Below are 23184 nucleotides of genomic sequence, written 5' to 3'. Positions count from 1 at the left end.
CGGATTGACGTTTCCACTTTCCGTCCGCCGCCTCTTCCATTTTCACGGATCGCACATGGCAGCCACATCAGCCGCGAGCCGCCCGTCTCTGTAAAACCACGTTTAAAGCTCCCCTTTTTCTACAGAGACCAAATCCCCCTCTTAAATGCAAGATACGGTGGACATGGCGGACGACCCCGAGTACGACGAGGAAGAGGAGCCTTCGTTCAGCGACCCGGAGGACCACGAGGATGACATCGAGGATGAGGGTGAGCGCCTGTTAGGAAACCCGCCGGTCCAACTCGGCCTGCCTCAGTGCCTGGCTGGCTGCTAGCTAGCTCTGCTGGCTAGCCGTTCTGGATGAAAGGGATGATACCGTGACGTCACAGACATTACGGAAGTAGACTAGTGTAGTGTCATGGGCGCCATAATAACAATAATAATAATACCATTTTGTAGAATATCATCACTTCTTTAACTTTAAAACTGGCGTGCGTCCCTATTTTGGGCTCGTCATTTTGGGTGGAAATTTGTCAAAATATTATATTTTCAAAAACAGCGGGTCTGCGGGAGTAGCTGTTTTATCCCCATTCCTTCATTTAATGTATATGCTACTGTAAGATTTAAGTATCTGGGCCTTCTTATTGCCATTTAAAAACTATTAAGAACCAAATAAAACAGCGCGGGTTTTCCCCTAGAGTACCATACGAAGGTTTTTCCACGCTGGATGTCCCTTAGTTGTGACATCACTTACCGCTCCTTGGTGTTTTTTATTACAGACTACAGTGAGCTACTAGCAACTAGCCGAATAGCGTATTTGTCAGTTTGCCGGCCCTGGTACTGCCTAGTCTTTTTAATTACAATTACACGTTGATGTTCACTGGACTTTGATTTGAGCTATTATTCATAACATTGGTTGTAGCGAAATCATTGCTTAGCCTTAAAATAATCCCCCCAACAGAAACACTGCTAAGTGTACCACAGTCAGTGTGACAGTCATACTGCTTATTCAACCGTTCAAAATGGTCCCATTCTGTTCTGCAAATGGCGCAACAGGGAGCTGAATGGAAGCGTTTTTGCTGCAATTTGAAAAAAATAATTGACATGACAGGACTACTATAAAACATTAAATAGCGGTAGCTAGCTTTTTGGACCACCAGCTGTTATCTTACCATCAGTGCTGCCTGCAGCTCTGTATTTTTTGACGTGTTTCTTGTCAAAGTGTGCAGTTAACAGCTGTATCTGTTATTGTTGTCTTGCTAGGTGACTGAAACAGTCTTATATACATACAGTAGCTCTGATCCATATAGCTCTAATGCCTTCATGAATAGCTATCAGAGCTATATATAAAGCATATATACTGTAGATGTACAAGCTCAAGTCGCAATGTAAGGTGTCTAGTGCAACACCATCGTACAATGAAGTATACAATATGACTTAATAACTGGCCTCTTTTCAAAATCACCCTTCCATCCTCTTTTGTTTCCTTTGTCCAGAGCTGTTGGAAGACCTCCTGAGAGAGAAGCCCCTGGAAGCTGACGGTATAGACTCTGTGGTGGTGGTGGACAATGTTCCCCAGGTGGGCCCTGAGCGTCTGGAGAAGCTCAAAAATGTTATTCACAAGATTTTCTCCAAGTTCGGCAAGATCACCAATGAGTTCTACCCTGAGGCGGATGGCCTGACTAAAGGGTAAGACTGCATTGTGCTGCAGAGATTGTTTAGTTCATTATGTGTACTGCTGAGTCCAACTTAACCACTATAAACCTAGTCTCGCATTTTTTAGAAAGATAATGTGACACCATTGAAAGTAATAGCTGAAAACCTCCCCAGATGGCACCAACTGTCCATTGAACTAAATGGACATTGAACAATGCACAGGGCGGGCCAGTTGCTCGTTCTATATTTCCAGACAATCAGATCTCTGCCTAGTCTACTGATAAGTCTGAGGAAATCAATATTCAATATATGGGCTAGGCTAGAGCATTGGGCAATAAAGGCCACTATTGCTTTGACAATAAATCCTATCCTCCCAATATGAAGAACTGGACTAATGAGCTGCCATAGCTGAATGGGTAGAGAATAGAGATGCTGCCTGGGAAATGGAAGGTACCAAGTTCGCCCCCTGGTCTGTGTCTCGAAGTGTCCGACACTTCATCACACCAAACGTCTCAGTGGCCTCAGTTACATGCACAAAATGTATTCGGAATAGAACAGAGATTCATACCCAACTGTTTACATGGAACCTGAATACAAGTATTCCTATTCCTCAATTGTTTACATGACCAAAGCATTCATTCGGAATATAACTTTGGACTATAGAGCGTCGCAGTCCCGCCCCCTACCAGGGCCCAGGAAATGATTCTCTGTTCATTTTTCTCATAGACTTTTCAGAAAGTATTTATTTAAAGACGGTTACGCCGCGGACAAAGCCAACTCTTGTCGTGACAAATCATGACAATAAACACAATGTTTTGGGCCAAACAAAGAATTTGATTGTAGAAAAAAACGGCAGGTTACAACACTTTTTTTTCTTTTTTGTAATTGTTTGTTTGGTCCAAAATATTGTGTTTGTCATGATTTGTCACGATTGGAGTTGGCTTTGTCCGCGGCATAACCGTCTTTAAATAAATACTTTTTGAAATGTCTATATGAAAAATGCATTGGGATTCATTTCCTGGGCCTGACGTCGTCATGACAGGGGCTGGGACTGCGACGCTCTATAGAGATGGCCAACTCATAACCGTTATCCCTTAAAAAATAAATAACCGACAAACACCGCTATTATCTGAAAAAATTTAATAAAAATATATTTTGAAGCGCAGTCCCTGTAACCACACGCGAACTAAAAAACACGTCATCCATACACTGCAATTGGCAATGGCACTGTAATTCGCTATACATGTATTCCAAACTCCCAGTAGCATTCGGAATAAAGTGTTTATATGGTGATCTATACCGATTCAAACGGTATATACCACCCCTCCAGACCGGAATGAAAATTCATTCTGAATGGGATATTCTATTCCAATTGAAATGTTTACATGAGCATTTTTATTCTGATGACTGGAATGAATCCATTCATTCCGAATGAATTTCTGCATGTAAATGGGGCCACTGGGTTCTGTATTTGACACGTGCCCACGGCACCTAATGGAGGGTATGCACGTGACATCATCATCAAACCTGGAAGTTATGCAGGAATGCCTACTGAGTGGCAAAAAAACACTTTCTGGCCTTGACAACCCATGCATCCAAACAGAAAAGTCCTATATGATTGCGTTAAACAATGTTAAACTCACTTTGCATGTTGCTTTGCCACTCGATTTGCCACTCTATGTGCCATTCACTTTAAGCATGCGCATACCCTCTATTGTTAGGATGGGTTAAATGAGGACAAATTTCACATTACATGCATGTCCAAATTCCCGCTCAGTTTTAGCCACTATATTGTATCTAGATGTCACCAGAAGTTGGTGAAGATCTCTGAATGTCTGGCGAGGCTATTTTAAACCCGACGTCCCTATTTTGGGAATGTCATTATAGAATTACTAGATGTTCAGGCTGGAACATATAGTATTAGAAAATAGCAGATGTACAAGCACACAGTGTGTCGATGTTGTGAGCTTGTAGATCTGTTTTGCATCGTGACACCATTGTGCAGCAAAGTATAAACTAGGGAGTAAGTGGTTAATGGCTGGCTTCTTTTTTCAGGTACATCTTCTTGGAGTATGGTGCTCCCACTCAGGCTCTGGAGGCAGTGAAGAACGCTGATGGCTATAAACTAGACAAACAGCACACGTTCAGGGTCAACGTGTTCACTGATTTTGACAAGTAAGTATGGAATGTTATGTAATGCTGTTAGCTGAATGACTCCAGCTGCTGTTGTGAACATTCACCCATGTCTGATTTGCGTGCTGGTTGTGTCCTCAGGTACATGAACATCAGTGATGAGTGGGAAACTCCTGAGAAACAGGACTTCAAAGACTTTGTGAGTGTTAAAATTGTGGATTTGCTCTTCAATTATTGGCCATTGCAACAGTGATCAGCTAAACGTCTGTAATCGGCCGTAGAAATGAATTAATTGAGTGTGTGTGGAGCCCGATCTCACCCAAACACGAATGTCAATTCCGTACATACAGTAGTATACATTACTAGAAAACCCCAAAATCCGTACATATTACACTACTACTGTTGACGGAGGCATGGCTTTCACCCCATTATCTCAGTTGGGGCAAATGCGCTCCCCACATTATTATTTATGATTCTGTTCGGGTTGCAACTTGGCTGCTCAATCAAACTTCGCAACGTTCACCACGGCAGCTGTTGCGGTCTATGGGGAGGATTTTAGTGTAATATGTGAGGAGAAGTGTGTACGAAATTCAATCTGTTATTTCAGAATCAGAATCAGAAGACTTTATTGCCATGACATGTAAACATGTTAGGAATTTGGTTTGGTGGGACAGCAGAGTGCAGTTACAACAACATTAGGACAAAACAGTGCAAAACAGGACAAGACAGTGCAAAGAATGTTTGGGTGAGATCGGGTTGGGGAGTGTGTGTTCTAGAGCCTGTGATGACAAACAACTAAATAACTTTTCTGACACCTCGTATGAGAGCAGAACTATTTGCTCCTGATTCTAACTTTTCTCTGAGGCTCACAGTTAGCACTCCTCCTAAACGCTCAGTGTTTAGCCCTGCATGATATATCACAAGACCAGCAATTTATTGTATTTCCCAGCCTCTGCTCATAGTGTGTGTGTGTGTGTGTGTGTGTGTGTGGTGCGTTTGTGTATTCTTCTCTAGGGTAACATGCGTCACTGGATTGAGGACCCAGACTGTCGCGACCAGTACAGTGTGATCTATGAATCAGGAGAAAGGACTGCCATCTTCTCCAACGACGCCAAGGAGCCAATCGTAGCCGAGGAGAGAGCGGTGAGTTAATTTATTCTGTGGTTGTAGGATAAATTAAAAAGGAAGGGATGTCCGCACACTGATTTGTAGCTCCCAGGAAAATCTTTATTTGTAACAACGTTTCGACCACTGTGGGTCTTCGTCAGGTATGAGTGTACAACATCAAGAGGTGTATTATATACAACAGCATATGGTCAGGTCTACAAGGAACAAGCTCTGTTGTAATGATGGAAATCAAGCTAGACACGCCCACCACATCTAAAAGGATGAGGCTGCAATCAGCATGTAGCGTGTGTCAAGCTAAGGACCAAAATAAAAACATTGCTAAGGATAAAAAATACCGCCTACAGGATGAGACCAAAATATATAATAGTAAAGAATATAGTAGGGTACTGTAATTACAGTACAAAATAATGAGGACATAGCATAGGGACAAAGAATGTCAAAAACACAATACACAAAAATTTAAAAAGATAAAACATAAAAAGAAAATTAATTCATTTGTGTGTGTGTGTGTGTGTGTGTGTGTGCAGCGCTGGACAGAGACATATGTGCGCTGGTCTCCTAAAGGCACCTACCTGGCGACCTTCCACCAGCGTGGCATTGCATTGTGGGGTGGTGAGAAGTTCAAACAGATTCAGAGGTTCAGCCACCAGGGCGTCTCGCTCATCGACTTCTCCCCCTGTGAGAGGTAAGCAACATCACTCATCACCTGTGTGTCTACCCACCTCATCGCTTAACACAACATTATCCTTTGTCATCTGCTTAATAATACACCTTACTCGGTTGACTGCACGGTTGATATCTCAAAAGCTGCATATTTTGAGCATGTCAATGTCAGACATAGGCAACCATCTCCACTATTTGTCTTTGGTCTCCCTCCTCTTCTATTGAGAATGTTTTATCTTGCGGAGTGCGGACTGGTAGGACAAATATTGGTTCAAAGTAGAAAAGTCATATTTCCCCTGAACAAGCAGGTGTGTTCAATTGGATAAACGGCAAAAATTTCAGCACTTGCACAGGGGACCAGGGTTTGAATCCATGGTTGGACATGAAAGTTAAAGTGCAGCATTTAAGTGGTTAAGCAAATCAGCACACTATTAATTACTTTATACTTTGCATCAAGCATAACAGTTACTAATGACATGCAAACCCCCAAACCTGCACACCCAACAATAGTATGGATGAATGTGGACTGTTTTGTGAGCTGTCTGAAGTCTACTGTTTGTGGTTGCTCCCAGGTATGTTGTGACCTTCAGTCCACTGATGGACACTAAAGAGGACCCACAGGCCATCATCATCTGGGATATTCTAACGGGGCAGAAGAAGAGAGGCTTCCATTGCGAGAGCTCTGCACACTGGCCCATCTTCAAGTCAGTATACCAAAGCTTTTATTTCCAATCTCTCTCCCTTTAGCCATCTTCCTGGGCTCTGTTATTAAAACCTCATCCTTTAGATACAATGTTGTTTCTTATGTCTTGTAATGGTATTTCTTCTCAGATGGAGCCACGACGGGAAGTTCTTTGCCAGGATGACCCAGGATACGTTGAGCGTCTATGAGGCTCCGGTAAGAAAATGGACTAATACACATTCTGTATTTATTTGGTGTGTTGTAATGCAAGCTAGACTAAAACCATCCGCTTCTCCCTTATAGTCTATGGGCCTGCTCGACAAGAAGAGTCTCAAGATCAATGGAATCAAGTAAGTCGACCTTAATATTTATAATCCATCATTAATTGTATGCTTTAATTTAAGGAATGAAATCATAGTTTCGATGTCTGTTTACTGTGTTTGTGTGTGCTTCCAGGGACTTCTCGTGGTCCCCCGGTGACAACATCCTAGCATTCTGGGTACCAGAGGACAAAGACATCCCTGCCAGGGTGACCCTGATGCAGATCCCCTCCCGTCAAGAGATCAGGGTTCGCAACTTGTTCAATGTTGTCGACTGCAAACTGCACTGGCAGAGGAACGGAGACTATCTCTGCGTCAAAGTGGACAGGACCCCCAAGGGAACACAGGTACGGAAGGACACGTGAACATCGAGCAGACAAGTTATTGGGGTAATCTAGTGAATGCTAATGATGACACTTGCGTCTTTGTCTGTCAGGGTGTGGTCACCAACTTTGAGATCTTCAGAATGAGGGAGAAACAGGTTCCTGTTGATGTGGTAGAAATGAAGGGTATGTATGTACACATGCGAGTACACACACGCACACAGTTTGGTGTTGCCATTTCAGTTAGGACCCAGCATTTTAATCACTTTGTGCTATCTCTTGAACTTTTGGGCATTTGAGTCCTCTCAAAGATAGAACAGCAACCACAACATCAAAACATGACCTCTCCATCTTCTGTCCTTCCAGAGAGCATCATAGCGTTTGCATGGGAACCCAATGGCAGCAAGTTTGCTGTTCTCCACGGAGAGTCTCCTAGAATCAACGCTTCCTTCTATCACGTCAAAAACAACGGCAAGATCGACCTCATAAGTAAGTATGAGGCACGACGAAACAACGCTTGCCTTAACACCTCCATTGAATCATTGAATTGATCAATGTCCTTCTCTTTTACAGAAATGTTTGACAAACAACAGGCCAACAGTATCTTCTGGAGCCCACAGGGACAGTTTATGGTGCTGGCTGGTCTCAGGAGGTCAGTTATGTCTGTGAATCGCTGTGATGTTTGAGAGAGAGATGCCGACGAGAAAGTGCCACTGATGACAAACTGTAAACAAGAAACCACCTAACTCCAAAAGATTTTTTTGTTGTTTTGGATTTTTCAGGAAATGAAGAATATATTATTTTCTGAAAATGAACAAACCATATATTTTTTAAAACAATGCAATACTGCCTCATGAAAGTTGGTATTGTGACTTCATATATTGTCAATTACTTGCCTGAGATGGGGAGAGGTGGTAGAGTTAGGTGCTTTAGCAGACAGTTTGAGGGTCCAATAGAGTTAAGAGGATTTTACACAGATGTAAAGGGTGTTCGATAGCATTGATTTATGAAAACAAAATCAGTGAGGGGTGCTCTTATCATCATACATCATCACATTGGTACAAACGTGCCCCTCAAAATCTAAAACCTCAAAAATGGACGATATGTCAACTTAGTTGACATATCGATATATTAAACATTTGGTGACGATAAATGATTGTGAATCTGTTCAGTTATTGTCCAGCACTAACTATACTAGTCCACATGTTAATATACCCGTGTTTTGTGTGGTGCATATAACTAACCTTTCCCTGCATGTGTGTGTGTGCATACAGTATGAACGGCGCCCTGGCCTTTGTGGACACGTCGGACTGCACCCTGATGAACATAGCTGAACACTACATGGCGTCTGATGTTGAGTGGGATCCTACCGGCCGCTACCTTGTCACCTCTGTGTCCTGGTGGAGCCACAAGGTACGCACAACGGAAAATAAAACAGTCTGCACACTGGTGATACGGAAAAGCTCTGCTGTGTTTTCGATGTTTTGAACAAAATGTTTTTATCCGTCACCTGGGCCATGCACTACCTACCTTACACACACACACTTGTAGTATAGGCTGAGACGGCCCCGATTAAAACCGGTCTGAATAATATGCAGCTATGCCTAACACCTGTGTGTGTGTGTGTGTGTGTGTGTGTGTGTGTGTGTGTGTGTGTGTGTGTGTGTCCAGGTGGACAACGCCTACTGGCTGTGGACATTCCAGGGCCGCCTGCTTCAGAAGAACAACAAGGACCGTTTCTGCCAGCTGCTCTGGAGACCCCGGCCAGCCACCCTACTGCAAGTGGAAGAGATCAAGGTACTGTTTTGCGCATGTGTGTGTGTGTGTCTATGTTCTAGACTAGAGAGCCTGTGATGACAAACTAAATAACTTTTCTGACACCTCGTATGAAAGCAGAACTATCTGCTGCTGATTCTACCTTTGCTCTGAGGCTCACAGTTATACCACTTCATGTGTGTTGGTATATTTGATGTACCTTGTTGTTTTGTAATCTGTATATATCTGTTGCTGTCCGGCAGAAACCTTGTATACTCAATATTTCATCTTTTTTGGTTTTTGAGCCCCACCGTGACATGTGGCTAATCTAATCTATCTATATATTTTTTCCACGTGTGCCTCTCTTAACCTTTTGCTGCGTTCTCTCCCACAGACGATCAAAAAGGACCTAAAGAAGTATTCCAAGATCTTCGAGCAGAAGGATCGTCTGAGCCAGACCAAGGCTTCCAAGGTTAGTCACCCTGTTATAATGTTGCTGTGAACATCTGGTAAGGGTGGCCCTCCATATCAGTATGCTGTTTTTTTGGGTCACGGACACACTGTTATGGGTCCCCTTATTTTTGGTTTCATTACATTTGGTTTTTAGTTATGATTATTTCAAAACATTAAAAAAACTAAAACAAAACGCACAACTTTTCATGAATTAAAAACAATTCAATGATTTTTTTCCCCCCAGTAATTTCATTAAGAAATAAAATAAATCAAAGAAATTCCATAAATTGGAGTAGTGAAAATAGCTGATCTACAAGCTCACAAAGCGACGCGTTTTGAGCTATTTTCACTAGTTTGGGTCCCGGCCGAATGTCTAGATTACTGTGATCATATCTGCCGTTCAATGCTAAACACAGTGTTTGTTTGTGTGTGAGTAGGAGCTGGTTGACAAGCGCAGGGGCATGATGGATGAGTATCGCCTTTACCGCGAGGCAGCCACACAGGGGTACCAGGAACAGAAGGAGCTCCGCCTGGAACTCAGAGGAGGTACGAGCGCCACCTACGTTTGACCTTTCTCAGTGACGCACAGGCGTGTGTGCTTATGAACACAAGCATCCTGTTACCTGTCAATCTTGGCGAGCAAGCACTGAACGATATGTGTGTGTGTGTGTGCGCGTCTGTCTCTGTCTTCCAGGTGTGGACACAGATGAACTGGACAGTAACGTGGAAGACTGGGAGGAGGAGACCATCGAGTTTTTTATCAACGAAGAAATCATTCCCCTCGGAGATCTGTAGTCCCCTACGCAGGTAACGCGCTCGCACACACTTGACAGTGCCCCCATTCACAGTAGCATCTTAATAACAACCGTATGCAACAAAACCGTTTTAAAGGCCAGTCCACACCAATGCAACTCCTTGTGCAACGTGGAAAACATTTTATTTTTAATGTAAATTCAGGTGTGCTATATTTCATCTTGGCATACAGGCTCTGCTACATATTTTACTGCCTGCTCAGAACAATTAAAAGACTTTCATGTAAGTAAGTGCAGAGAGATATATGACAACCCTGCAGGGGTAACGGAAGCCAAAGGTGATACAAAAAAGCATGTTCCAATGTACAAAAAAGCATGTTCCAATGTGCAGTGGAATGAGGTGAGCTCAACCTCTGTCAACATGTCATCCCTATTTTGAGTACGTCATAATAATAGACAAAGATTTTCCACAAATGTTAATACTGAAAATAGCTACTGTCTACAAGCTAGCTACTGTATGTCTACAAGCTCACAACGCATTGCACTGTGTTGTGAGCTTGTAGACTTACAAGGCCATCCAAGTTGATCCAGCTACTTTGTAGATCACCTCACTCATGTTAATTCCTCATAATCACCACAGGTGCTTGTCATATTTGTGATACGTCTGTGTGTTGGTTAAAAACATATTGAATCAATGATCAATGAAGTATTAAAAAGCGCTTTGACAAAAACGCCACACAGTGTGTGTGTGTGTACATTTTGGGATGCATAACCTACCAGTGGCTCTGTCTACAGCAGCCCATCTGTGCGTGCGCGGGACGAGGAGGAGAGAAGAAGTGTCACGTTGACTGGAGGAGGACGACAACCACGCTGTGAATCTTGGGATTCGTTCTACCTTAGTGACATCATCAAAGCACGTTGCCCTGTGTGTCAGCAGCAGGGGAGAAGAGAGGAAACGTTTAATCTATACTTCGCTTTTTTTTTTACACACCCCCAACCCCCTATTTTATCCCAGTACTTGTATTAAATAATACCTTGATTCTTTTCTGGTTTCATTGATTGGATTCACTCACTTAACTTTCACCTGTGGTCTTACCGCAGAGGACTCATCCTTCTGTGTGAGCCAGCCTCACGATGCTAGCGTGTTATCACATGCGTGCAGAGAGTGCCATAGCGGTGGGGAGTAGGGGTGTTGTGACCAAACCTGTAGCCTTGTTATTTAGCGTGCTGCTGAGGTGGCGCTACAGCGGTCTGTATCCTCCTCCTTTCAGACTAGGCCCCCACACAGGAAGTGGGATCAATGTGGGAATAACTTTAAATAAACATTCAAATACAATGTTCAGTACCTGTCTGATTATTTCTGCTATAGGGCTCCTCTTGCTAGTAAAGGAAGGTTACTCTGCTGTATGTTGTGTCCGCTGTGTTGGTGATTGAGTACTTGACCACTTGAACACCAGCATCGCTATTTTGCGGGAAACGTTCTCCCCCAAAATAGCTGATGTACAAGCCAGTTATTGGTGTAGAGCGGGAAAACAAACGAGCATACCCACTACTGTTGCAACTAGGGTCTGTTATAGTAAGTATAGAGGGTTCAAGTGGTTATGTTTTTGGAAGTATTGCTGCGTTTTCATGTGTAAACGAGACACTATTCAGACACTTATTCAGTGCCTCATTTACACATGAAAGAGCAGCATCATTTGTGGTAGAAATCATCTACCGTAGGTATATTATTTGATGAGAAATCACTGATACACACATTCATATTTTAGGAGGAAAAGCTGTAGGCTACTGACAATTCGGAATCATATGCTACCCAAGAAACTACAACAAAGTGCCAAATGTACTAAAAACCAAAAGCACAAAGACATCAGTGTCTGTAGGAAACCTATAGACACACGCTGGCTGATCTCTTTCCACTACTGCAGGCTACTTGAGTTCAGTGACATTTAACATTTGTAAGCAAGGCATCCATCCACGATCTCTTCTAACGAGCGTGTAATAGTATATCGTCAGTCACTGTCGGGTGGAAACCTTGTACCTTGTCCAAAACCGTTAGTTTTCTTATAATGTTAAAGAGAAACTTGCATGTTCCAATAGATCCAATGCAGTTATTTAGTCGCAAGCTCTTAATACTTTTTATTTGTTCAATATTTATAAAATCCACATAAACTTTCCGTCATAGGAAAACATTAATTCATGACAAAACTAAAAGGTTAGATATGGAGATACAATTATGTGTATGCATATGCCTGACAGCAAAGATATCACGGGCATGCAGATACATGCAGATGTGGTTAAAAAGCCAAGTTGCTGTGATTTAATGTGCAGTTCAGTGCTCTGCCCTTCTGAAGAATGTGTGTACTCCCAATGTTCTGAAATGTCCTAGCTTCCCGGAAAACATTTTTCATTTTGTATAGTTTTTCTAAAGTGTGCTAAAAGACAATTGACAATATTGGCTTTTATCATCGGATACTTATCCAGAGAGTGACTTACAAAGTGCACGATTACAGGAAATGGCATGAAGCCTAGTCAAACAATAGCCAGGGTAGACTACAATAGATGGCTGCAAAGAAATTAGGAGGATAGTAGGGCAAGCAGGCAGACATAAAACAACTAGATCTGTCTACTCTAAATCATGCTCTATATATCAAACTTAGCATATTGGCACAAGCAAACAACTTCCATCTTGATAAAACAACTAGCATAAATCACAATAAAGATTATGGAAGAAATTATAGTTCTATAGGATTTAGGTGGAGTCTGGAGAGATGAATTTTATTTAGGCTATTATCTTCCTTAATTGATTTTTGAAGCGCGATAATTGATTGAAACACGTGTGAACACAGCTGTTTAAAAAAATCATTGCCTAGCTGCATGTCATTCTTGACACTGACAGTCACTGATGCTTTAGGGATTTAGGGAGGAGGAGAGAAAGTTTTGTCAGGCTCAGCTGTGTAGGCGTGTTTACAGTTCTACCCTATACCCTATACTTTTAGGTGGTGGTCTTCTTATACACCAACTCTCGCGAGGGATAGGTTTATAGCAGCCTGGAACTTTTTAGGTGGTGGTGGTCTCTCTCCCACCTAAATCTCGCGAGGTGTGTTCTTTCTTGTGTCGGGGTGACCGCTGCTGCGCTCCTCTCCTTACCACCACCCGGTCTCTCCTCCTCACTGAACAGACGAGAGACAACAACAAAGAACGGTCCAGTCTGTCCTCGGTCGATGCAGCATGAAGCTCATCTACAATGTAAGTAATATCAAAATGCATATTTACACACCCCGCCGCTGTAATGTAGGCTACAGTAAATTATATAGATCCCCAGAACTTGATCTGTGACGTTGTCTTCAGGTTGCTTCTTCTGAGATGCGCCCGCTGCTGTGATTGTAATTTGTGTGAAGCGTGTTATTGGGACATACATGTGGCTCAGGCCTCAGGGAACACATTTCGGGTAGAATGAAAAATAAATAACTAGCATATTATGCATTCGTTGGCCATTGGCATAATGGAACGCGTGAGAGAGAGAGAAAGTGTCGTTGCAGGAGAGAGAGAAAGAGATCAGAGAGTGTGAGTCTACTATACTGCGGCTAGTGAAAGGCTACATTGTAACCTGTCTCTACTGTATAAATTAAGTTTGTTTTCGGAGGGTTGAGGGCAAGTGGTGTGTGCGTGAGAGAGGGAGAGAAAGAGAGAGAGAGATGGAATAGGGGGGAGGGGGGGGGGGGAAGAGAGCAGCAGCAGTGTGTTTGAGGACTGGGTGTACAGGGTTTTCTCCTCTGGAGTCTGGAGTGACAGAAATAGGTTCATTTGGTCTACGTGGAGTTTCTTGGTCTGGGTCTGAAACCAAAAGCAACGTCTAGTGGAAAAAGGCACCACAGAGAGGAAGCAGATCATTTCCTCTGTCAGAACACGACCTTATGATTCGATCCTCTCATCTTTTATTACATGTTTTTCCACTCTTCCACCGAGGAGGCACACACTATAGCCTATTAGGAGCAGCATGTCTCTGTCTCTGTTTTTCTGTCTCCCCCTCTCTCTCTCTCCTTATGTGTTTACAACTTAAGCCCTATTTTACACTTTGTCGTATAACGGTGATACCTTTTATATATTATGTGATGTATACCATGCTTTTTGTTATTGCTTAATGTAAGTCGCTCTGGATTAAGAGCATCTGCTAAATGCCTAAATTGTAAATTGTAATTGTAACGGTGAGCTTGTAGATCGGCTATTTTAGCTTTAAAAAAAAACTAAAACTAAAAAAGTTTCATCTATAAATGACATGGCCAAAATATAGGCTCTCACTCCTCCATGGGGTTAATGTGGTCAACGATAAGAAGAGCCATTCAGCCAGCAGCACGTCCACCCCCTACACCCCACACCCACCCCGTTTGTTCACATCTCTCTGTGACAGCTCAGCACCCTGGAGCAGGTCCCACATTCCCACAGTGCTCCCTAGACCGTTTCAAACTGTACGGAACAAAGCCTCCTGGCATGCAACGCTGATGAGATGTTTTCTATAGCGCTTGAATGACTTCACGATGAGTGCTGGTATTTTAATTGCTAGTATATCCATCTATAGCTAGGTATAATTGATTATCGTGTTTACAGTGTTTCTTTGTTTGACTTTGTAAGTTTGATGTCGCTTTGATGATGTTGTAATCTCTTCTGTGTATCATGCTGACATGATTTGTTATTGCTTGATAATAATAACAAAGTCACTACAACGGCCAAAGCGTAGGCCTACATACCATGATTATTACATTTGTCTGTTTAAACCGTTGAGCTCATGGTGAGGCATGTGAGTCAGGCAGTGCTCACAATCTTACAATTGGCAACATTTCCTGTTCATCTTTGCAGTGAACAACCAACAGGAAGCATCTCCTTCCGTCAGAGATGTCACCATGGTGCCCAGATAGACCCTTACTGTTTATTGACCAATCGCGGCAGCTCTGGATCCTCCGGTAACCATGGGAGCCTGGCGTGGACTGCGAGTGGCGTTCGCCGTGGGCTCTGTGTTCATGATTCTGCTGATCATCGTGTATTGGGACGACGTGGGCGGGGGGTTCAACCTCTACCCCCTCCAGCAGAGTCCTAGGCGTGACTCGGTGGTGCGCGACCCGGTCTTCAGCTCCTCCCACCCTCTGCCCCGGGCCACGCCGGTCGCCTCGCTCTCCGTCGCCAGCACGGTCCAGCCCAGCACGACCTTCGCCGCCGCCAGGGAAACCACTCCTCCTTTCCTCCAGCCTGCTGTACGGGAGGAGACAGAGAGAGAGGAAGAGCACGGCGAGGATGAACGAGAGGAGAGGAGAGAGGACAAGAGGGAGGAGGAGGAGGAGAGGGAGTACGCTGAAGAGAAGGGACAGGAGGAGAGGAAGAGGAGGATCTTGGACATGTGTGCCGCGGGAGAGGATTGGGTGGACTTCCCCGGAAAGTCTCGGACATTTGAGCAGATCCCCAACAGAGAGCTGGACCACCTCATAGTAGATGACACCCACCAGATCATCTACTGCTATGTTCCCAAGGTACTACTGGTGTGTGTGTGTGTGTGTGTGTGTGTGTGTGTGTGTGTGTGTGTGTGTGTGTGTGTGTGTGTGTGTGTGCGTGTGCGTGCGTGCGTAATTTTCGTTCTAGTCGGCTAAAGTGCCTTGCAGAGTCGAACATAATCGACGCAAGAGTACATACGCAAGTTACGCAACGGAGGGTGAGAGAAATTTCTCCCTTGCGTTGCGTCAGTTACGTGATCCGTCTCGTTCCGTCGGGTTGAGATCTGATCCCGAGCCTACGCAACCATATTGCTTGCGTTGCGTACCTTGCGTCGAGGACACCCTGCCCACCTGGAGGCAGCAGAGAGCAAGAAGGCTTTTCCTCCTCTGCTCGACCGCTCTTGTAAGAGGACAACACTTCCGCCGGCACATTGAGTTGTAAACGTAAATACGATCGGCATGGATATATCACATTGGAAGTTAAACAGGACAACATGACATCAACATTTTCGATGACGTGTCACTGTTGTGCAACACCGAGAATTGCGCAACAAGCGCTCCCAGGCTGTAGAGCGATGCGACCGGTTTTGATATCACTAACTTGACAGAGATTAATCAATCTCCGTCTCGAGCACATGACCGTACTAAGGACCATGACGGACATCGATGTCATGGGCCCCGAAGCTGTTTTAACCACTTCCCCATGAAATCGCATTTCCATTAATTTGTGTGTAGTCTGGACCCTGCTAATGCATGGTTGGTTGCGGGAGTACAGCGTTGACAGACAACCCCTTCAGCCAATCAGCGTAACAAAAAAGTTACATCATTTCCAGTCTCCAACCAGCTATTTCAAGCGATCATTTGTTTATTGAGTGGTCTTCTTTCTCCCAAGTTCTCTCAATTGTTTCTATGGCTCATTGTGCATATTGCATATAGCTTTTTACCAGCTGCTATGCAATAGCAAGCTGAGTCTAGGCAGTTATAGCGGAACCCCGCAGATAATAAAATGCAGCTGGTAATTAATTGATTCAATCAATTCTTGTTTCTTTATTGATTGCTTTTATGGCTTGACCCCGTCTTATCGCTGTATTTAATATATGATATTCATATAGGAGAAGTGTGTGCGTGCGTGCGTGCGTGCGTCTATGTGAAAATATTCAGCTGATGCATTTCAAATGCTGTCTGTCTGTCTGTTCTCCTGGTCATGGTTGTGTCTTTTCTCCTCCTCCCTCAGGTAGCATGTACCAACTGGAAGAGAGTTATGGTGGTGCTGTCTGGGTCTCTGGTCTCCCCCATGTCGGGAAGACCCTACACTGACCCCGAATCAGTACCTCCTGACCTGGTGCACAACTCCACTCTCCACCTCACCTTTGCCAAGTATGACGCATGCGCATGCACGCCACGCACACACACACACACACACACACACACACACACACACACACACACACACACACACACACACACACACACACACACACACACACACACACACACACACACACACACACACACAGCTTTAGTCTCATATTTGCCATTGACAATGAAAGGAGAAATTAGATCATTATGTGCCTCAGATATGATGACATACATTTGTGGCAACACAAACATTAAATGCCATTGACAATAAAGGGAACATTTATAAAGGGAATAATAATAATAATAATAATAATAATATCTTTATTTTTAATTCACCATGGGGGTTTTCTTTTTTGCATTTGACAATCTGTCTTTGAACTGACTTGACTTTTGGAGAGGTGGCGTGGAGAGTTGAAGGAGGCTGGGAGGGACATGAGGCTGAGAGGACAGACACAGCTTTCTCTACCCCTGGGGAACTGGCACATATATTATTGGTGCATGCGTGTGTGTACCCATGCCTGTGTTTTTCCATCTCTGCCCGTGTGTGCCTGCTTTTGTGTGTCTTTTATCTGTACACGGTAAAATCCTCAGTGTTAACCACTTTCAACTTGCCGTTTCGGCATGACATTATAGGTGAGACTTCTAAAAAGGTTTCACAAATTTAAAAATGTACAAAAATAATGAAAATTGCACAACTACAAGTTCAAAATGCATCACACATCGCAGTGCATTGTGAACTTGTAGCTATTTTCGTTATTTGTTGCTAGTGTATAACGTTAAAGTTAAACTAAAGCAGGGTAAAAACGTGGTATAGGCTACATAAAGCTGACCTTATATTTATAATACACCGTTATTTAAGCAACACAGCTGCAGCTAATCAAATGAATACTGGGAAAAAGTACCTGTCCACCACTGCAGCGTTTAGGGGTTCAAATCCACTTCATGTCCTGGTGGCGAGGGTGATGTTTGTCAGTGCATGCAAGCAGTGGGAAAATTTAATGATGGAGTGCCATGCCATTTTTGTACCTTTTCTGTTTTGTATGTGTCTATGGTGTTAACATTACTCCTATTTGACCGCTGTTTCGGCGCTGTAGTGCTAATGTTCAGTAGCACCGAAGAGCCGACTTTAGGACGGTACCCCCCCCCCCCCCCCCCCCCCCCCGAGTATGAATCGGCCCTAATAGACCCCCAGGTGTGGTTAGAATATTGAAATATGTATTCCCTGTGCATTTGGGAATAATAACAAAAATTAAAATGCAAAACGAGAGTGCGGTCTAGCCAACATCAACTCGGGACTCCTGAATCATTGCCCTCCACACTGTTAAAAGCCACAATGGAATTGGAAAGTCCTTTGTGGCGGTTGCTTGAAGATCTGCAATGAGACACACAATGGCCGCTTGGCTAGGATAACTGTAATTTAACCTGGAATAAGTCGATTTTTCAAAGACTCTGACCTTGAATAACATTTCTACTAGGGTGGGGTTCTTTGTGCTATTTTTCGGTGTCAACACTTTCACTTCTCACACGTCCACAGGGCTTAAAGTTCTCAGTCATGGGGACGGAATTCAGTCCTGAGGGGTCATTTAATGAGATCAGTGCAGATTTGCAAAAAATCTTTTTCAGTCTTGGGATTATTTTTGGCTTTAAGCCCTGCGTCCAAATGGACCCTTTTTTTTATTGGCAATTTGCATTGCCGTGATTGCACTGATAATAATTATTAATTGTTTTATGACGAGATAGGCGAGACACTTCTGAAGCAGCAAAAGGTGTTGTAACCTGCCGTTTTTTCCTACTTTCTAATTCTTTGTTTGGCCCAAAACATTGTGTTTATTGTCATGATTTGTCACGACAAGAGTTGGCTTTGTCCGCGGCGTAAATGTCTTTAAATAAATACTTTCTGAAAAGTCTATGAGGAAAATGAACAGGGATTTATTTTCCGGGTCTCTCGAGGGGGCGGGACTGCGACGCTCTATTGCTGTACACAACAGTACTTTTTATTTTTCTTACTCTTTACCTGTAACTTTGTAACCTTAACTGCTGTGCCGCCTCTGTGTGACCCCTCCACGGGATAATCTGTAGTCAGTCATTCAGTCAGTCAGCCTGCCTGCCTGCCTGCCTGCCTGCCTATCTGTCTGTCTAGACTAGAGCTACCGGCGTAGGGTCCATTGGGCCATTTCTGTTAGTAGCGAACCACAGCAAGCTGCCTTTGTTTTAAATGGTCCCAAACCGTTCACACCTATCGCCAGAGTTGCATTGACCGTTGCGTTCGTACTAACAGGACTTCGGATCTATGGGCCGTCCCCTTTGTTTACATGTAACCTGAACTTGAAAACAAACTACAAAATCAGTCTAGGGTATCCTGCCCTATTTCTTTACATTTGTACACTTTTTTACAAACGGATAATTAACACTGAAGATTTTACTGTGTAGGATGGATCTGCTCTCATCTTTACGAAGAGCTGTGCAATGGTGTAAAATGCTAAGACTGTGACAGCTACATACGATACGTCAGTTGTGTAACACAGTGTGCATGTGAAATATGTGACTGAACTGCACACAGTGTAGTGTGCAAACACTGCACACAGTGTTTAACTAGGTTTTGGTGGGTGTATGTTGTGTGTTTCTGTTTCTGTGTGATTTACCAGATTTTGGCGTCATTATGGTTCTCTGTCTCGCCACTTGATGGCGCTGAAGCTGCAGCATTACACCAAGTTCCTGTTTGTACGAGATCCCTTCGTAAGACTCATCTCTGCCTTCAGGAACAAGTTCGGAAGGTAGGTGTGAGTGTGTGTGTGTGTGTGTGTGTGGGGGGGGGTATCTTTGCAGAGATGAAGAAAATAGATGAAGTTTCCATTAACTGAACAGAAGTTCTATGGATAACCATGGATAATAAAAGTGTGTGTGTGTGTGTGTGTGTGTGTGTGTGTGTGTGTGTGTGTGTGTGTGTGTGTGTGTGTGTGTGTGTGTGTGTGTGTGTGTGTGTGTGCGTGCGGATCGGAAGGCCCAATGAGGACTTTTACCAGCAGTTTGGCTCTGTCATGCTGCGTCGGTATGCTAATGTTTCTGGAAGCATGCCAGCGACGGCGGCCGAAGCATTCGCAGCTGGAATCAGACCAAGCTTTCAGCAGTTCATCAAATACTTGCTGGACCCGCAGACTGAGAAGGAGGCGGTCTTCAATGAACACTGGCGACAGGTACAGTACAGCAGAGCACACAGAGTTGGTTGTTTGTTTAAGATGATTACAATTGACTTTTAAAGCTGCAATCTGGAACTTGTTTTAATGAACAAAATATTATTTGAAGCAATCTGTATGGTAGAGTATATTAATAAAATATAACTAGTATATCTGTAGTGGGTGGAGGTAAACTCCCTGATACTCTTCCAATGAGACATTTAGAACTTGGCGTCAGGTAAGGACACCTAAGCAGCACATGCCTCAAGTGTGTGCTACAAAGTAACCTTTGCCAGGAAAACCCAGACAGTACAACCCACATTGCAGCTCTTTACTTGAATTGGTGCCCATGTTTCCAGATTCTTGTCAGGAGGGAAACAGAATTAGGTTACCAGTCATTTTTATATTTTTCAACCACAACATATATAGTCTTTTAGGTTTTTGCTTATTTTATTCATGTAGCCACTTGTTTTGGGGTCTTGATCAAGCGTCTTGGAATGTCTGTCCGTCTGCCATTTCACCAGTCAATATTGTCTGTACCAGAGTGTAGCGTGTAAGTGTCTAAGAAGTAGATAAGCAACTATAGATCTATATTCAAGAGGAAGATAAGCAACTTTACATAACTCCAAGAAGAAGCAGGCAACTAGACAAGTAGCGATAATAGCTAATTATCATTATACTTTTGTTCCCCATCTGACAGGATTTGAGTGACCATTGACCATTGACTTAGGTGCTGGCTAACCAGCAGATAATCTTCATAACATAAGGTTTTAAGCTTCAGTGGTCCTACACCCCAGCCATGTGCAGTTGCCCTGAAAAGAGAGATGCAGTTGAAAAGTAATGGTATCCCATCTCAAAGTAACTGCACACTTCCAATAGTTGTCACAAACACTGGTGAGATGAATCAATATTGATAAAATACAGTGACTCTTGGTGTGATTTAATGTTTGTAAGCATTGAAGAGCACATATTGACAAGTGTGTCTCAGCGTTATTACATTGGTTTATTGACTTTGCTGCACAGAATGGAAACACAAAATAACATATTTAGAAAATATGTTGCAAATATTGTTTATGTTTAGTGTCCATGAAGGACAGAACATTCAGAAAGAAATAAGTACATACTACATAGTCATTTCCATCACAAAGTATGCAGGAAGGAGTGCAGACTCAGAGCTTGATCAAGGGGTGCCTTGTTCCTGGTCACCGTGTAGGTTATCACCAGTGTTTTGAATACAACCGGGCGCGAGTTGAATGAGTTCAGAAGTGGAAAGACATTTTGGGAGGTTGAAGACCAGCCACGCTGCACAATTCTGGATCACTTGCAGAGAGGTTTGAGACTGAGAGCATGCAGCCAGTTCAGCAAGGGGGGAGTTCCTAATATGTATTTAATATTACTATAATCACTGGATCTTTTGCAACAGGCAATACTATAATAGCATGGACTGTTAAAAATAAACATACGGTTGATGAATTGATGGATTGATGTGCAAAGCTGAACCGATTAGCTGTTCCACCTGTGAATGGTAAGGTAATTAGATACACAAATGTTTGATCAAACCATGTGACTCCCATTGGAAAAGCATTGTGGTGGCCCAAAAAAAACAAAAAAACGACCAAACATTTGCTTGATTGGTGTTTGGTACGTGTGACCAGCTAGGCCTCAGAATGTGGTAATTAAGTGTTTAAGTAAATATTGCACAAGCTGTATTTGTTTGTGCAATATTTACTTAACATTGACGTCTAAATACTGCTACTTGATGCACACAGTCACTTACCGATACCAGCTTGTTGTCGATCACAGTGTGTTCAGTGTGGAAAGACTTCCCAGGCATACAACCACTGATGTATCATCATCATCATCATTATCACCTGCTTAAATTTCACTTTCCAGGCACCACTTGGTTGGACTTGGACTCGATATGGCTTTCTTCCACCGGGAACAGTCCATGACCACCTTATGGTCGATGCCGTGTGCTTTCATGTCAGTCAACTCGGTTGTCTAGCAGTTTATGTTAGGCCGGCCGGTGGGTCTTGTTACCTCCAAGTTAATCAACCCAATCATTGTCTTCCTTCCTTACACAGTCACATGATCACAGTCTGCCTCACCTCATCACATCCACTATGGTCTCCATCTTCGGTCTCAGCTCTGCGCTGGTCTTTCTTTCTCACATCCATCTGCTCACCATAATCTCCGTTCTTTCTCACATCCATCTGCTCACCATAATCTCCGCTCTGTTCAGCTTCTCTTCATGCTCCCCCTCAGGGGCAGGGCCCATGTCTCGCTTCCAGGCGTCATGCCACTGCTTCAACCACTGATTTCAAGTTCTGAAATGGCACAAAGATAGGATCCCAGTGTGTGGGTTGTGTAATGTGAAGTGGAAAATAATTTGTGGTTTTTCTGTTATTGTGAGGAGGTGGACATCACCCCTGTGTTATTACTGCTCATTTGAGTCATGACACAAAAGGGGGAGACTATTAAATTAGTATGAGAGGAGGAGGTGGATGCATTGACAGTGGAATGAGGTGATCTGGTGTTGTACAGTGCAAAAAAAAAAAGTCAACCATGCAATAGAGACAGAGAAGTCATGTTTTTAGTACCATAATCACTTATGGTACAATTAATGTCGTAATGGACCGTGTGTGTGTGTGTGTGTGTGTGTGTGTGTGTGTGTGTGTGTGTGTGTGTGTGTGTGTGTGTGTGTGTGTGTGTGTGTGTGTGTGTGTGTGTGTTTGTGTGTTTTGCAGGTGTACCGTCTGTGCCATCCATGCCAGATACAGTATGATTTCATCGGCAAGTTGGAAACCTTGGAGTCGGACTCTGAACAGCTGTTGAAACTCTTGGGTGTCGACCACCTGCTGCACTTCCCTTCCGGCGCACGGAACCGCACAGCCACCAGCTGGGAAAGTGATTGGTTTTCACAGATTCCTGTGGAGATGAGAAAAGAACTGTATGAGTTATACGAGCCGGACTTTGAGCTGTTCGGATATCCAAAGCCTGACAGTGTGCTCCACCGGTAGCCCTTCTCACAATGCCAAAGATGACGTGTTGGGTCCAATACCTCATCTAGCTTCATGCCAGTAAAGCCTTTTGATAGACCGCTCTGTAATAGCCATGGTATGGCTTATATTCCATACATTGCATGTATTCTGTATACACAGCCATAGAATGCGGAATTAATTTCCTGTGTGTACTCACTGCCCAATAATTCATTTGTGTAACTTGGGGTCAGCTCTTGTCATTTAATTATCATATCCATTTGAAAGGTTTGGCGGGGGGCGCCCGAATACAGTGGTTCCGGCATGTAGCCTACATAGGTTCTGCTGCA

At 43.5% G+C, this 23184-nt stretch overlaps 2 protein-coding genes across 3 annotated transcripts in view; both read left to right on the top strand.

Annotated features, from left to right (window-relative positions):
- Window positions 1–21: 21 nt before the first annotated feature.
- On the top strand, window positions 22–10888 carry eif3ba (eukaryotic translation initiation factor 3, subunit Ba). Of its 2 annotated transcripts, none has more exons than XM_083765887.1 (19): window positions 22–248; window positions 1476–1668; window positions 3691–3810; window positions 3910–3967; window positions 4783–4911; window positions 5424–5581; window positions 6132–6263; window positions 6391–6457; window positions 6545–6591; window positions 6698–6908; window positions 6998–7070; window positions 7251–7373; window positions 7458–7536; window positions 8159–8297; window positions 8556–8681; window positions 9034–9111; window positions 9530–9638; window positions 9787–9899; window positions 10643–10888. In XM_083765887.1, exons 1-18 carry the CDS (start codon window positions 146–148, stop codon window positions 9885–9887), a joined length of 2046 nt encoding a protein of 681 aa, XP_083622013.1. In that variant the 5' UTR covers window positions 22–145; the 3' UTR covers window positions 9888–9899; window positions 10643–10888. The 2 variants fall into 2 exon arrangements, with proteins under 2 accessions (XP_083622013.1, XP_083622012.1); XM_083765886.1 differs by having other exon boundaries at window positions 23–248; window positions 10640–10888.
- A 1997-nt stretch (window positions 10889–12885) lies between these two features.
- The window catches only part of LOC310859328 (carbohydrate sulfotransferase 12-like), a 10817-nt gene continuing 518 nt past the window's right edge, over window positions 12886–23184 (top strand). The window contains exons 1-6 of the mRNA XM_083765802.1: window positions 12886–13090; window positions 14699–15363; window positions 16559–16701; window positions 19329–19457; window positions 19685–19877; window positions 22604–23184. The exon at window positions 22604–23184 is cut by the window's right edge and continues 518 nt beyond it. Coding sequence (XP_083621928.1) covers window positions 14809–15363; window positions 16559–16701; window positions 19329–19457; window positions 19685–19877; window positions 22604–22876 — 1293 coding nt within the window. The 5' untranslated portion in view covers window positions 12886–13090; window positions 14699–14808 and the 3' untranslated portion in view covers window positions 22877–23184. The remainder of the gene's footprint in view (window positions 13091–14698; window positions 15364–16558; window positions 16702–19328; window positions 19458–19684; window positions 19878–22603) is intronic.

Source organism: Protomyctophum parallelum (genome assembly GCF_964188405.1).
Source record: "Protomyctophum parallelum genome assembly, chromosome: 5".
Classification (NCBI taxonomy): Eukaryota; Metazoa; Chordata; class Actinopteri; order Myctophiformes; family Myctophidae; genus Protomyctophum; species Protomyctophum parallelum.
This window is presented reverse-complemented; position numbering and strand designations above follow the sequence as displayed.

Excerpts from the sequence above, each read along its gene's own strand:
- eif3ba (XM_083765887.1), top strand. The coding sequence starts at position 146 with ATGCAAGATACGGTGGACATGGCGGACGACCCCGAGTACGACGAGGAA. Across the intron at positions 5,582-6,131 it reads GACTTCTCCCCCTGTGAGAG|GTATGTTGTGACCTTCAGTC; the intron begins GTAAGCAACATC and ends GGTTGCTCCCAG. Across the intron at positions 9,112-9,529 it reads GCCAGACCAAGGCTTCCAAG|GAGCTGGTTGACAAGCGCAG; the intron begins GTTAGTCACCCT and ends GTGTGTGAGTAG.